Raw genomic sequence first — 16398 nt, forward strand, 5'->3', positions numbered from 1 at the left:
TTGTAATTTTAAGAGATTAAAAAAGATAACATAGTTTGAAATGCAATTATACGAGGGTTAAATAAGGCAAAATTTTTGCTTTTCATCTTAAATTAAAAAAAAAAAATCTTTAAGTAGATAAGAGTTTTAATATTCCCTTTCTTTTTTTCTTTATTGATATTGTTAAAAATCTTTTAAAAAATCTAAAAATTCATTCCGTGAATCAAATCAAACGCCTCTTAAAAGTAATATAACTTAGATTTATATAAATCAAAAGGCACTAACTTTATGGGTCCTAGCCCTGAAGAAAAGCAAATATTGATTAAAGCCTACTGCTTACCTAACATTTTCAACCAATTGTTGGTAATTATAATCATATCGTCACCATAAAGTAGTAATATAAAGATCAATCAATTTCTGTTTAGCAAAGAAAGAGATATTGAATCATATAAATTAGAAGTAAAAATTAAACCCTATGAAATATATAGTTGAATTTCTTAAACTAAATACTAGGAATGGTCTAAAGACCATGCAAGGTGCCACGAAGGGACCATACTTGGTTGGTGAGCAAAGCCAAGGTGACTCCACGCATGCTTCTTCGGATAATCCATCTTAATTATAAACATATTTCAACATCCAATATGCAAAAAATTTCACTATCAATATGGTTGTAGCTCGTAGTAAAACCTATGAGAAAGATCAAATAAGTTTGGCAATTAATTTCTTATAAATTATAATCAATTCCATACTTTTATGAAACTACAAAATTTAAAAGAACTACAAATATATTCACGTATTATCATGGATAAATTTGATAATTTTTGCATTATCGTCATATAAAATAATAAAAATTTATGTATTCATATTATATTTTATATAAAAAATGTGTCTCACAATTTATGTCGATATAAAAATAAAAAATATTTTTTTATTTTTATTAAAATTTTAACTCATATTACTTTTATATATATTTTTGTATCATTTTCATGTCGTGTTTTGAATTATCTAGTCTAAATATGGCTAAGTACTTATCTTTTTTTTTTTTTGCAAAATTTATCATATTTTTTAAAAAATGAAAGGAAGAAAAAAAAACAAACAAGAATAAAATGTGAATATTCTAATTGACTACCTTTTCTCATAAAATTAATCTAAAAAATAAATGCCGAAAACTTAAAAAAAGGAGGAAAAGTGAGAATATGATAAACGGAAAAAGTGGAAAAAAACTAAAAATGAGTTAAAAAAGGGAAAAAAAAGTTAATAAAGGGTGCTACATTAACATGTTATATTAAATTTAAAATATACAATAATAATTAATAAATTAAACTTTATATCTCATAATTCTAAGATCAACTGTATAAAATACTAAAAAAAAAAGCCATGTTTCTTAAATTAAGGTAAAAAAATATAAAATTTTTAATATAATACATATATATGTCTAAAACAAAATAAATAATAAAATATAATATATTTTTATATATACCTTAAAATAGATCAAGACAAAATACCATAAACATTTTTCAAATCCAATCTTGCTTTTCTTTAAAAAACTCAATCCATCTCAACTCAATCTTAATTTTAAGAAATCCTCCTTTATCATATTAAGATGATTGAAACTTGTCAAATGAATATTGTTTTGACATCTCTATCAATTGGCATTAATCATTACAAAATTTATCTAATAAAAAAACACAAAAAAATCAAAGGTAAAAAAACCAAATTGGATGCCATGTGGACACATCCATAGTTTTATTTTTTATAAAATTACTTTTATTAAAAAGACAAAAATGAGAAAAGGAAAAATGAAAGAAATTTTTAAAAAGTTTAAAAAGGAAAAAGGAAAAAGGAAAAAACAAAACTCATTGAGGTACTACATAAACATCCCAATTGAGTTAGGATCCATCAAATACAAATTATTTTCTCATTCCTATCCATTAGCTCTTTTTGTTGCAAAATTTATCAAACTAAAGAATTAAAAGAAAAAAAAAATAAATTGAGATGTCACATGGGTACCTATATTATTTTTACACAATTTTTATCTTAATGAAAAATATAATCTAAAGAATTTTAAAATAACAAAAAAAGAAAAGAAACATAAAATGACATGTTGAGACCTCAAACGATGGTTAAACAAAAGTTAAAATAAATCAAATTTATAAAATAAATAGATATAAATTTAATTAATGATGTCTTGAAAAAAATTATAATATCTATATATTAACTAAATTTTGGTTCACCCAACCATATGAAAGGATGACAAAATAAGTGAAATAAAAAAGAAATGAGGAAAAACAAGTGAAAGAAATGAGTTAATGAATTGTAGTTTTTTGAATATATAAAGATGAGTGATCAACTTACACAGTATAAAATTAAAAAAGTTGTATATATTTTATTAATTATTGATTTTAATAAATTTATTTTTTTTTATTTTTACGTATTTCTCTCATTCATTAAATCTGTTGAAATTAATAATTAAAAATTTATATAAAACTTTTTTAATTTTACACTGTATAATTGATCCGTCTCCTCCATATATATTCATAAAACTACAATTCATTAACTCCTTTCCTTCACTTGTTTTTCCTCAAAATTTTTTTTATTTCACTTATTTTGTCATCCTCTCACATGGTTGGATGCACCAAAATTTAGTTAAGAAATAAATGTTAGAAATTTTCAAGATACCATTAATTAAATTTTGACTTATAAAATGGGGTGATAGATTTGGTCATAAGAGAAACATACGGGCAATTTGTCCTATTAAGTTAAAATGATCAAATTTGTTATGGGCTTTTTATATCTTGTTTGAGCCAGTATGTATAAGCCGTAACTCAACAAAAGTCTGTGTTTAATAATATTTTTTTAATAATTTTTATATCTATTTTTTTTAATTTTTAAATAAAATTATTTAGTTATCCTTTTAATGTCAATTTTAAAACTTTCATATATGCATTTTGATAAATTTTATAATTTACCTATATAACTTACTAAATTTTCATATTAGTAAATTAAAAAAGTTACATTTAAGGATTGAAAAAAAAATCAATTGAGGATTTTCATAACATCCTTAAAAAATGTAAATTATTTCGGATAATTTTAAATTTATTTACAAATTGATAAAAAAATTACGCATGCGGATCTTTAGATTTTTTATTAATTTCAATGAAACATAAATTTAAAAATTTTTGAAAATAAAAATTTGAAAACTTTAAAAATTTTTGAATATGTAAATCCAAAAAATTTTTAAAAGTTTTTGGATATACAAATTTAAAAAATTTAAAAATCTTTCGAATTTATAAATCTAAAAGCTTAAATGTAAAAGGAGTGTAAATAAAAAAATAATTAAGATATTTACATCCATAAACAGATTATATTATTGATATTAATTTTGTGTTATATATCTTTCACTTACGAAATCCGAGAATTGGAAATTAACTTGCAAATATATATATAAAATAAGTAATTTTTTAAGTATTTATTTAGATTCAACCGTATTTTTAATGTAATGTGATTAAATTTATTATACTATTAATTAAATTTAAAAGTTAATTTCAATGAAATCTATTCAACATAAATTTTTTATTAAAATATTTTTAATTACAATTATAATAAATTTTTTAAATTATAATTATAATAAATTTATTATTATTTTTAATTTTATTATAATTAATCTCATCGTTCATTCAAATGAAATTAAAAAAAAAATAATTCAATCAAAAATTATTTGTCAAATCGATTTGAAAAAAAAAAGTCTTTTCATTGATGTTTGTACCATTAAATTAAGTGTAAATTTTTATTTGGTATTAAAAGCATCTAATATTTATTTAAGGATTAATATTGTTAAAATGTTATTATATATATTATTTATCATATAAATTTATTAATTTTTAAATATATTTTAATATAGTATCTACCTGTTGACAACCTGTTAGGATAAAATTTTTAAATTTCACTTGTCACTGAATTAAATAATTTTTTATTTTTTAAAAATTTATATTTTTACAATGACATCATCTTTTAATTAAATCAACCAATTGAACTGAAAATTGATATGCTACGAGTTCAACTTGGTACTCAATTATTAAAACATTGACCATAACAATAAGATGCAGTTAGACCTCTATAATTTTAAATTTAGTATCAATTTATCATTATTGATTATTTTTTGAATTAATTAATATATTATTGAAATCGATATTTAAAATTTTCTATTTAAAATAATTTAAATATGTAATATTTTTTTATCACACAGACATATATATATATATATATAAGGGTAAGAAAGTTTTAAAGGGCCACATTAAAAACTTTGAAAAAAAATCAGTTCCTCACGAAAACCCTTATTAAAAATCCCATTTAGATTTCCTATTTCCTAGTAGGGATTCAGTTTTTCCAACAAGGATAACAAAAATGAACAGAAACAGCAAAAGGAGGATCTGATGATCCACCCCCAAAACAGGCCCAATTACAATCCATCCGCCGTTTCCACATTTCCATTTCAGGACCTAAACTGATGGCCCCTGTTCACTTAAATTTTATAGAACAGCAGAAACTCTGAGAGATATTGAATGACAGAGAAACCTGACGCCTTAAAAAAAAAAAAGACGGCTTCTTTGCTCTTTTTCTCACTTTTGAAGAAAAATGGCTTCTAATGTTATATTGCAATCGTCTCTGGTTCAACAAAAACCTTCACTTTCTGCTAAAAAGCTTGAAAACCGATCTCCGTCTTTCCCATCCGGGCTCTCTCCTGCATCAAGTCTCACTCTTTTCTCAATCTTTTTTGGGTTTTTTTTTTTTTTGGGTGTACGGAGTATCAAAAGAAAGTTCTTTTTCTGTTTTGTCTTGCAGGGGTTGGTTTTTCGCCAAAAAAGACTACTGGGATTGTTGGAAAAGCATCGTTGGGATCGGCTGTGTCGGACTCAACCTCTTCAGTTTTGGAGTATAAGAAAAACAGCAAGAATCCCATTATCGTCATTGACAATTATGATAGTTTCACGTACAATCTTTGCCAGGTTTTAATTGCATGTTCTAAATTGTCTTTTTCTTTGTCCAATCTTTTTGCCTTCTCTGAATTGTCCTTGAGGTTTAAGACTTGATTCCGCAATGCTGTTTGATTGCTTACAATCTTTAGAAAAACAACAGAAATGAGAGTTACTCGTTGGCAGGCTGATAGGAAATTTGTTGTACGTCGTGTGATAGAGAATATACATTCATTGTTAGGGAAGGCTTGATAATTTAATTAAAATTAAGAAACTCAATTAAAACCAGTATAAAAGAAAGAAAATATACGGGTTGATTTGTTTCTTCTTATAAGAAATAAATACTATGTATGTATATGATCCAGAAAAAAATTTTTTACTGATGAAAATTTAGTGTTTTTGATATTATTATAGTTCTTCCTTTTGAAGGAAAGGATTCACATGAACTGAGGTGCTTCATCCCAACTATTTTACCTCAGTGAAAATGTTGGATTTTATTATGGCTATAATTGTCAATTAACAAATGTGGTTTGAGGGTATTAGTAAGAGACATGATATGTTAAAAGTGATTCCTGCTGAATATTGCAACAGTGCGGTGAGTCCAATTTGGTATATTTGATACTGATCATCACTCAGTTTGATGGTCTTGAAAGTCAATAGCATGGGACAATTTTTTATATTTATGGTACCATAATTCTTTGGTCAGAGATTATCACCAATACGATCTAAATTGAATTTTTTTTCTGACAAGAATAAGCACTGAGAAACCGACTATTAGGGAATAGAATGTCATCTGGCCTTCAATGTAGGGAATCATGCTTACTTGGCTCTTGTCTTTCTCCTTTTAAGAAGATATGGTTCATTTAATTGTCGCCTTATGAAAGGAGTAATAAGAGTTAATTAAAGAATTTTTAGAATCTGAAATGTTCTATTTTCTTTATTTTGAACGTTTTGGTTTAATTGATCTCTTAGTTTTTTCTGAGTTGTATTCTTGACCGTGAACAGAATATCCTCAGAAATTTCCTCTAATTTTGTAGTATATGGGAGAGCTTGGATGTCACTTTGAGGTTTATCGAAATGATGAGTTAACTGTAGAAGAGTTGAAAAGGTATGAACTAACCGTTTTACTAGTGCAATATTGTTTATTAATCCACTTGTGTAACATGATGGTCACTTGGGTGGTGATGTTAACATATAATCGCTAAAGTTTGATTCGATAACTTACAATTTTTCTTGTTATATTTGTAGGAAAAATCCTAGGGGAGTGCTTATCTCCCCTGGTCCAGGTAATAGTTTGGTGTACTTTTTCAAAACTATTAATAAACAAAACATAAAATCTGTCACATTTAAGCATGTTATACACTTTCTATCCTTTATATAGGAACACCCCAAGATTCTGGAATATCATTGCAAACAGTTTTGGAACTTGGACCTATTGTACCTTTGTTTGGCGTTTGTATGGGTTTGCAGTGCATCGGTGAGGCTTTCGGAGGTGAGTGTTCTAGGATACGTTAAGTAACTATTGTTCATGTTAATTTCTGTCTTCTCTGTATCATCTCAATATTTATACTAGAAAAGCTAGATTGGAGAATAATTTATATCTGTTCATGTTTATCAAGGAAGATGAGCAGCTTGCTGGTGGGTTTTTAACATAATCTGTTTGACTTAATTGCAAAATGCAGGAAAGATAGTGCGTTCTCCCTTCGGTGTTATGCATGGCAAAAGTTCTCTTGTATATTATGATGAGAAGGGGCAAGATGGGTTGTTCACTGGATTGTCCAAGTATGTATTACTTCTTCTGACATGATTCTCCTTTTAAAATTCTCAAACTGTGCTTAAATTATGTGCTATCTTTAGTCAAACTCTCACTTTGTTTCTAAAGAGATTGTTTCGTAAGCTCTCTTTTTACCCTTCAGGTATAGAGTTTCCTTTACGGCATTTTTCTCTTAACAACTTTCAATTTTTTGGAAATTTTATATACTTTATAGGCAAAATAGTGGATAGGTGCTATCAGACAAATTTCTATCTACTATACCCTTAAATTATGACATCGAACTCCATCCCCTCCACCTTATCTCCTTTCTTTTTCATCTCCCACAGCCACTGGAACTCTAATTACCAAACCTTACCTATGCCTTGATTCTTCTACAATCACATGTTGTTTTTAAATGTTTCAAAAGTCTTCCTCAAAACTGAAGAAGGGGGAGGGATACACTATAAGACTGAAGAGATTGATTTGTAGGATAGCCTGGACAAATAAAAACTATGAATATGCTGGTTTTAACTTCAAAGAGTTTCAAATTCCACTATTTCTTCCGATACCCCTTGAGAAAAAACATTCTTGAGTCTTCAACAAAGCATTTTACGACCTCTAAGCTTTTGTTTTATCAATGTAATAGATCTCTGGTTCAACTCTTTAAGGGTCAGAAAGTCCATAGTACTCTATATAGCATGTCAGCTATGATTTTCATGCAATACAGCATGTTACACATAATGTGCCTAGTTAAATAAATATGTAGCTAATAATTTCCTAAGTTTGTTGTAGCCATTGAAATATAACTGAAGTGGCATAAAAGAAGGCTTCTTTTAATTAAAATTTCAGATTAGCAAAATGAATGTTAGAACGGTGTAGAAGTGAAGAGCATTTAATAATTACAAAATTTATGTTTGTAGTTATGAAAATAACCATGCCTCTTTCTGACCTTGGTTTAGCTATGAGATTGGCAATGAAAGGTTGTCAAGAGCAGGGAGTCAATTGAACTACAGATAAAGAAAGCTGATCATATAAATTTTGGCATAGTGTCTATTTTCTAAAGGTATATGATAACGATTGAGCAATTTAAAATAAAGCCAATCTCTCTCTCATCGCAAACTGCCCCTCACTGCCTCCCCTAACGCCCATGTGGGTGTGATATCAAAACCTCATTTTCCTTTTATGCTATTATCCTTGTGCTTCTTGCTGGACATTTGTTAAGCGTCTGTTAAACTACATTTTAAGTTAAAGAAGTTTCATTTATTTTCATTAATTACACCTCATATTATCGGTAATTCTTACAATTATTGTGTCTTTTCCAGCCCTTTCAAAGCTGGAAGATATCACAGCCTTGTGATTGAAAAGGACAGTTTTCCTGGGGAAGAACTCAAGATTACTGCTTGGACAGAAGATGGACTGATAATGGCTGCTCGGCACAAAGTCTATAAGCACCTACAGGTAAAACTGCCATCACTTTTTACATGTAATGTATTTGTACAATGATTTGTTGAATGTGAAGATATGCATACCATCAAATTGGTTACTAACTAATTGGCTGGTCAGAATTTGTTTCCTGTGCTAGAACTGATTTCTTCACCTAAATTAATTATTCTTCTTCTAACTTTAAGAATTACAGTAATTATTTTTTGTATAGCATCTCAAAATTACCTATAGGTCCAATGCGATCCTTTTGTCATCTTAACTTGCTCCTCTCCTCCATCTCAGAGTGAAATTGATGAATCAACAGAAATCAAGAAACCTCTTATTGATTTATTTGGCAAGATTACCCTACGTAAACTTGTCTAGAGTAATTGGAGTATATTATTTACTATGATAGAAACTCCATACAAACTTGGGTAATTGCAGCTGTGATCAAACATGTGCACTCCAACTAGCTCCTCTGATATGGTACCTTCATAAACATCACAAAAGAGCAGTGCTGGTTTCTAAAATCATGAAAGTTTTGCAGTTAATTCAGCATTAAATGACTGCAATGCTTGGCAAATTGTATTCTTTCTGTCAGGTAATTCCTATAAACTGCTTAATATTGTCCTATATATAATTAGATTTCATGCTTACCAGTTTGTTAGAGGAAATAATCTAAAAGTTGCCATCAGAACAAGTCCTAGGAGCTACTTGAGATGGTTCTTTTAGATGATGAGTATACGTCAAACTTTTAACGAGTGCTTTTTGTCATTTTTTTCTTACAGTTATTACAGGAGAATAGGTGAAAAGAAAGGACCCAAAAGAAAACCTTATGCAGAGGCTTTAGGAAGCCTTTTGACTTCCTTGATTTTTATGTTTATTTGCCACTTTCCTTGTCTTTTGAATTATTTAAAGAACCCCTTTTTGTCAGCTATGTCTAAATTAGACATGGTTCTTGTCTTTTTACTTAAGTTTAGACTCACCATATTAACTTTACTTACATTTACAAATTGATTGGAAACTGTAGGGTGTTCAATTCCATCCAGAGAGCATCATAACCTCTGAAGGCAAAACAATTGTTCGCAATTTCATCAAACTGATAGAGAGAAAGGAGGCGACTGAATCCCAGAATTAGAGGTCTTGTTCTGCACAGAAATACGTCAGTCATAAAATGTCACAGACCAGCATAGGCCATAAAATTGCTGATGCGTAAACTCATATCCTTTCATCTTTTCTTTTTGTCCTTTCTTTTGGGATCATGCAAGTCTGCTCATAGAATTTGAAACTCGGTGGCCTCATTTATATTTCGAAAAACTTTCTGAATGCATCTGCCTCTTCTTGGTGGAAAGAATCCTTCTGGATATTTATGCTTTTGGACTATCATTTATGTTTCTTATCAGTTGCTAGTTTCAAAAAAAATCTTTTAATGATCGTATGGTTATAGATGGAGGGCATGATCTTGTGCAAGTCATTTATATGTTATTTTCTTACAAACATGTATTAATAAAATTCCTTTTCTTTCGTTTCTTCCATTTGAGTTAGCTGTATTAATAAAATTCCTTTTCTTTCATTTCTTCTACTGTTAGCAAATGTAGAAAAGGTAGTAGCAAGGGTGTAAAATGATATATTACTCTGTGAGTTATTTGGGTTAAACTCAAATTCGGTTTGATTTTTATCGAGTTTAGTTTAAGTTCGAATAATTTGATTTATCGATCAAGTCGAATTGAAATATCTTTATATTCGATTTAAATAGTTGGATAACTTAATTGAGTTTTTTATATTTTAATTATTTTAATTAATAAAATATTTTTAATTTGAGCATAAATAATTGAATTTTTGTTAAATATAAAAATCGAATTTATTTTTATATATTAATCAAATTTAATTTAGTAAATTTGAGTAGTAAGATTTTTATTTAGAGTTAAATTTAAATTAAAAAAATAAAATTTAATTGAATTTAAATCTAGTTTCGAATATTAAATTTAAAATTGAATTTGAGCTCCAGCTTATGTTATATATACTCCAACTTGATCAATCACGTCCTTAGGTAGTAGACAAGCAAAAGAGAAGCTTAGCATCTGTATCAATCAAGAAGATGTTTTCTGCTTTAAAAGATTGAGATGTAGCTTTCCATGAGCTTTGCACATGATTTATGTCAGTGCTCATGGATAGGTATGAATTATGTGGTTTAGTGAAAGCTTCGCTGTTTTCTTTTATGGATGAATGAACATCTAAAGCATTCAATTGCCATGAATATAATTTTTTTTTTAAATATATGAATTATAATTCAATTTAAGTCTTCTTTTGAAGTCTCTCATCTATGATCTATCTTGACTCTACGATAGAGAAGCTTACCTCACTCTAAACTTCTTCTCACCGAAGAAATAATTAAAAATCTTTTCTGGATTCATTTGGGCACACCATCCTATCCTGCAAAATGAATTAATCATAATAATTTTGAATAAAAAAAAATAAAAAACAAATATAATATTTTATATATTAAATAAATAAAAAATGACGGTCAAGATTCTACCTAATAATTTTAAAATCTTTAGTTTAGTAGTTAAAGATGTTTGAAGGGATATCAAGAATTTGATTTCGAATCAATTTTTTTTTATTTGTATTAAAGTTTTACCCTTAATATAACCAAAAAAAATATATATATATATAATATAATTCTTGGTATATTTTACCGACCCAACATGCTAAATGCTGTTGTAAGAACAATTCCTTATTTGTCCCGAATTTTTTAGACATCTGACCACACCTCATTTTATCTGTAACGCACAACAATAAAAGTTTTTTTTTTTTTTTTTCTTGTATTTTATCTCATTTTTAAACGTTCAAATATCTTCTTTTAATGATAAGCAGATAAATAATAAAACAAACTTTGGATAACTTTTAACAAAACAATTCAACTCGACCTTGTTTGTAGGAAGAGGTCTTTCCAAGGTAAGTTCTAATCCCAAACCAAATTGAATTTCATAAGCTATCAGTACCAACAACAGTTCCACAGATTCTATTAACATTTGGAAAAGGACAAAAAATTAGAAAAAAAAAAAAAAAAAAAGATGATTGAGTTGTTGTAAAAGCAACCAGACTCATGCTTTCTGGTTAACAAGTGCTTTTCAGAAAAGATTTGGAGAATTTCTTATCATCAATTTTATCTCACTTTGATTATGAACCCCTTTTCTTATCTTAGAATTTTGAAGCAACCTTTAATTCTCCAACAAAGTAGCCAATCTCAATGAAACATGACAGCTAATGTGTGGCCAAATGTTTTAAAATTGAGTGTTACAAAGTTTGGATTAAGACAAAATTAAAGCTTCCTCAGAATCCATGATAATTTGTCTTGCAATAATAAACTCTTTCTTTAGGCTTTACCCCAATAAGTGAAAATAGAAATATTTTTGGAGGCTTCATTGCAATTTGGATTCATGTTAGTTACAATTAATTTCATTCCACTTTTACAATTCTTTCAACACTATATGTACTCATGAATGAGTGAGATTTACATTTTTTATAAAGGAAAAATAAATAAATAAATGAAAGAATGAAAGGATGATAATGATATAAAGAAAGAGATAATAATAGGAGAAGATGGTAAAATAATATTATAAAAATTAGTTAAACTCGAGATCTTATTTAATTAATTCATATAATTATTTCTAAAAAATAATATTAAATAAGTATGAAATTTAAATTTAACATCTGTATACAATATTTTTTTCTATTTATTAATCTTAAAAATTAAGAATCGAATCTAATTTTTCTCTTGAATTTCTTTGTATGAAATAGAAAAGAATTCGATTATATTTTTAAATAGTGTTCATGATGAAAACAACATCCCACAATCTTCTTTTTCTTCTTGAAGTTTTCTTTAGTTCTTTTCCTTCACCTTTTTATTTTTAAGTTGAAAAATGCAAAAAAAAAAAAGCTTATTGAATGCTTAATTATCTTTTTAAAAGGCATTTATTAGCATTGGTTCTTCAGAATTTTAGTAAAAAAAGGGTATAAATGGGACTTTTGACTAAGCAATCGTTTCCAGTTGTAAAGGGATGAGTAGTAGTAACGGTGCATTAAGCCTAACATTAACAATGGAGCATGTAAACGTGCTAGTTGCTATTGGCTACATGCAATTCCCTCGCTTCTTGAATGAAAATATGAAATCAAAGCAATAAATCAACAAGTTCCCAACTACCCTAAATGCTAGCATGTGAGACTGATGCTCTATTTGAATGTACCATGAAATTGATTTTGATGAGATTCAAAATAATAATAAAAATTATCGTAATTATGAATAAAAAAATTAATAAAAAATTCATGTTGAATAGATTTTATTAAAATTAACATTGAAATTTAATTGATAATACAATAAATTCAATCTCACCGTACCAGAGATGCGTGAAATACAATCCTTGCTTGAGACTAATACCCCAACTGCCATCTTCCCCTTCAAAGTTAAAACAATGAGGATCCCTTAATTTCCATCCCCAGAATCACAGTTTTACCCTTAAACTTACGGTCCAGACGTGCTGCCATTTGCAAAACGTGAGTTCCCCCACTTGTCACAAATAACCGACCTTGGATTCCAACCAACTACCCATTGACAAAATGTCCTCTGAACATGACAGTCTGACTTTAAAATTATAAACATACAAACAGACATACAGATAACCCCAAATTTTGGACATTAAATACAACAATTTTGGGTGTTGCAGATGATTCTTTGAACCACCAGAAAAAGACCTCACCAGAAAATGAAGCAGAGATGCTTTGATGGCATTTACATACATGTATAAGAACTGTATAAACTCGATACATTCTAAAGTATTTATTGAACACATGAGGGTCTGTGGGAAGTACAGGAAATCATCACCAAATTCAATCTGTAAAAGTCAGAGAGAGACAATATGAATGATAAAAATGGACTGGGAATCTAAAAAAACGTATGAACTATACACATACCGACATCATGAAACATATAAGAAGTGTATCACCCTCAATAAATATCTGTGCTCTCCCCCCTCTCTCTCTATACACAAAACTGAGCCCCCAATTATATTAAACTGAATGGAAAGGAGAGGGAATAATGCACACAATGCAACAAAATAATTGTAGCAAGGTCTCTTTATTTAGATGGAATCAGACTTGGACGGGCTTGCTCGGCTGCGGTGGTGTCGTTTCCCGTGATGGCGCTGGCCTCCTCCGAATGTGACTGGATCAAACTTTTTCAGTCTTTCGGCTTCTTGGGGATTGAACACACACTCAGGAGGAGGAACTTTGTATCTTGTTTGGTCATAGCAATAGGAGTATGTCATATGCTTCCTCCTAAAGTTATCCATCTTGCTTCTTTGCGAAGGAGTGATACTGGTAGAAAGTTGTTCCAAACTTTGGGTGCTGTCACACCTCTTTGATGAAAATTCGATTGGATCAACCGTGCAGCCATGAAGGATCAGATCGGAGAATTTGGCTACATAAGGAGCATATTTGTAATTGACTCTATATTTGCCACCATTAGTAGCCCAATCGGACCCATCCCATATGGTAGCATACAAAGACATTGGTTTAGAGGGGAAGTCTCCACCCATAGCAGCTGTTCTCTTCAACTCTCTAATGGGAATATTGTCTACATAAAATCTGGAAACATGAACAGAAACTTGAGTGAAATCTTATCTGCAAGCACCAGCACTACACCACCACATTATAATCATCACCATAGATGTAGAAATTAATTCAAGGATTATCGATTAATAGAATCATGAACTACAATTCTAAGCCTAATCTCCTATAGTTTCATCCATTCTCAAAGCAAGCAGACCGCGACAGAACAATTTAGTTATGCAATTAGAAGAAAAACTGGTTGGATGAAACAGGGGGATGCCATTATAAGCAAAAACCAGAGCACATATTGTACAATTATACAAACCTCCACAAATAAGAAACCCCACCCTACATTACAATAAAACCATCACATCACACTCTTCAAAACAGCAAGTCCCACTTAATCATAAAAAATTCATCAGTTAAATATGTTGTGGTTGAAGCGGAGAAGAAAGCTAAGGGATTTAACCAATAGAGGAAAAAGGAAAGCTAGGCTACAACCAATTATAGGAGAGATGCGGGGATAGATTTTGATGCTTACATGATCTGAGAATCAGTCCAGAGAATACTGTACTGATGAAAATCATCTGCAGGATCGAACCAAAGATTGTATCTCTCTTCTCTGCCAACACTGGTGCTTCCATTGCCATAAACATTGGTCTGAATCCTCCAATCTTTGCCTCTGATGTTACCCAAGAACTCAAAATCTATTTCATCATGATTCTTCTCAAATATATCACCGTTTGACATCTGTCATCAGAAAAAAAAATCTATAAACAGGGGATTCTTTTCATTTATTTTCAGAAGTTATGTCCTTTAAAAAGAAAATCTTTGCAACAATATATATATATATATATATTGGAAAATGAGTTTGAAATTAAAACTAAAGGCAAAACTATCTGGAATTTATTTTAATCAACCTGATTTTATTTTCTTATAAAGCTTTTTGTAGCAAAAATAATGAGAAACTTTAATATGTTTATAGTGACATCTATCTGGATTTGATCAGATACTTTAACGAAAATCTGAAATTTCTGACTTGAAAAAAAAAAAAAAAAAAAAAACCGTCTTCAGGACACTATCAAACTCCAAGTTGAACCATGAAAGGGGAAGTGAAGAAAACATTCGAAAATCCGAGTATCAATAGTTTGACCAGAATTTTAAGTTTAAAGCAAAGGATTAGCATCATACTTTAAAAAAAAAAAAAAAAATTTGGATTGGTTAATAGCAACCATAAAATAAAAAAAAAAAGATTAATCTTGAAGCAGAAGCTTGAACAGAAATAAACTCACATAGAATGCAACCACAACTCCAGCAGTGTAATCAGCAGGTAACTTTATTGAAGCACTGAAGTAACCATGCAAGTAAAGGTCTTGTGATACAAATCCGGACCCTGTTTTACACCACAAAGCAAAAAAAATCCTTCCTTTCACTAAAACAATAAAGAAAAGAAAAAACACAACGCCCAAAAACAAGCAAAAAGAAACAAACCTGTTCTCTCATTCAAAGACAAGTGAACAGCTTTACCATCTCTATGGATAACTAGATTATCATCTCCAAACAACTGAGTATACCCTTCATCAAATGACAGAATAGGAAGCCTTTTTTCAGACCCAGAAGCAACAACAGAAACCAAAGTCAAAACCAAGAACAAAGAACAACCCAGACAAGGCAACTTCATCACCATTTTTTTCCCTTTTATTTTTTATTTTTTATTTTTTGCCTTGTTTTATGGTTGTATATTTTTTACTCTTTAAAACAGAGATTATATAAGAGAAAGAGAAGAGTACTAAGGAAGAAGAGGAAGAGGGAGAGATTGTTGACAGAGAAAGGAATACTCTCTTGCCTATTGAAATGAAAGAAAAGAACGAGTCATTTTATTGGAGGATGAAAAGGTGTTGAGCTGTTCATATGTAGACTGGTTTTCTATTTATTTTTTCCTCATTGTATATTTTTCTCTCATTTTCTTTTAATTATTACATTACATTTTTTTCATCATCATGTTTCTTTCCTAATTCTATAATTCTATAATTCATGGGTTTTCTTCCTTTGTTTTAATATTTGGTTTGGTGAAAGGTGGCTTGAGGAATCCTAACTCAGAAATTCAGAACAGAGTCAGTAGGCATGAACCCTTTACTGCCATGTCCTAGACAAAACAGGAAAAAAAAATTAAATTTTTTATTCTGATTTAATTTCATTTTTATTAATTGATATATTTTATGTAAAATAAGTAAATAAATTTATATCTGATTATTAAAAATAAAAGAAAATTAACCTTGTGATTTTGGTTTAAATTTGTTGGCATTTCTCTTTCTTTCTTTTTATTTGTCTATTCAAAATTTCTTTCTAAGACCCTCATTTTAAAAAATAATTTTATTTTTAATAATGAATAAAATTTTCCATTTGCTTGCTTTGAAAATAAAGTATGAAATAATGATTATTTCAATTTTTATTTAAATTGATTGAAGCAATCCAAAAAGATAAGTTTTTTTTTTTATGATTTTGTTCAAATCTATTAATATATTTGATAGTAATTGCTAAAATTGTGGGTAAATTAGAGAGTGCTTTTCTTATCTTTTGCTTTAGATAATGAAAAAAAAAAGGATAATATCTTAATGTGGGCACGTCTAAAATTACTTTATTTTTTGTATTATTAATTTTATT

General features: G+C 28.8%; 2 protein-coding genes across 6 annotated transcripts; one reads left to right on the forward strand and one right to left on the reverse strand.

Annotated features, from left to right (window-relative positions):
- The first annotated feature begins 4275 nt into the window (after positions 1-4275).
- LOC111288372 (anthranilate synthase beta subunit 2, chloroplastic-like) lies at positions 4276-9662 on the forward strand. Of its 5 annotated transcripts, none has more exons than XR_002690091.2 (9): positions 4276-4729; positions 4822-4985; positions 5990-6060; positions 6201-6238; positions 6334-6444; positions 6635-6734; positions 8028-8163; positions 8572-8728; positions 8916-9662. XR_002690091.2 is itself a non-coding variant. In XM_089760068.1 (9 exons), the coding sequence occupies exons 1-9, from the start codon at positions 4615-4617 to the stop codon at positions 9186-9188; spliced, it is 783 nt and encodes a 260-aa protein (XP_089616194.1). In that variant the 5' UTR covers positions 4276-4614; the 3' UTR covers positions 9189-9662. The 5 variants fall into 5 exon arrangements, 3 of the variants coding, with proteins under 3 accessions (XP_089616194.1, XP_022734986.2, XP_022734987.2); XR_002690090.2 differs by having other exon boundaries at positions 9158-9662; XM_089760068.1 differs by lacking the exon at positions 8572-8728 and having other exon boundaries at positions 8916-8932; positions 9158-9662.
- A 3231-nt stretch (positions 9663-12893) lies between these two features.
- LOC111288407 (putative xyloglucan endotransglucosylase/hydrolase protein 28) lies at positions 12894-15845 on the reverse strand. The gene is made up of 4 exons (XM_022879289.2): positions 15226-15845; positions 15027-15127; positions 14276-14484; positions 12894-13770 (listed from the first exon to the last, which is right to left on the reverse strand). Exons 1-4 carry the CDS (start codon positions 15419-15421, stop codon positions 13266-13268), a joined length of 1011 nt encoding a protein of 336 aa, XP_022735024.2. The 5' UTR covers positions 15422-15845; the 3' UTR covers positions 12894-13265.
- Between the last annotated feature and the right edge of the window lie 553 nt (positions 15846-16398).

Source organism: Durio zibethinus, chromosome 4 (genome assembly GCF_047325235.1).
Source record: "Durio zibethinus cultivar Kanyao isolate XHJ-2024 chromosome 4, ASM4732523v1, whole genome shotgun sequence".
Taxonomy (NCBI): Eukaryota; Viridiplantae; Streptophyta; class Magnoliopsida; order Malvales; family Malvaceae; genus Durio; species Durio zibethinus.

Bases quoted from the DNA above. Each gene is read 5' to 3' on its own strand.
- LOC111288407 (XM_022879289.2), bottom strand. From the start codon at position 15,421: ATGGTGATGAAGTTGCCTTGTCTGGGTTGTTCTTTGTTCTTGGTTTTG. The intron at 14,485-15,026 runs GTGAGTTTATTT...TTCTGATGACAG, and splicing joins GAGTTGTGGTTGCATTCTAT to ATGTCAAACGGTGATATATT. The intron at 13,771-14,275 runs GTAAGCATCAAA...TCATGTTTCCAG, and splicing joins TGGACTGATTCTCAGATCAT to ATTTTATGTAGACAATATTC.
- LOC111288372 (XM_022879251.2), top strand. From the start codon at position 4,615: ATGGCTTCTAATGTTATATTGCAATCGTCTCTGGTTCAACAAAAACCT. The intron at 4,730-4,821 runs GTCTCACTCTTT...TTTGTCTTGCAG, and splicing joins CGGGCTCTCTCCTGCATCAA to GGGTTGGTTTTTCGCCAAAA. The intron at 4,986-5,989 runs GTTTTAATTGCA...CTAATTTTGTAG, and splicing joins TCACGTACAATCTTTGCCAG to TATATGGGAGAGCTTGGATG.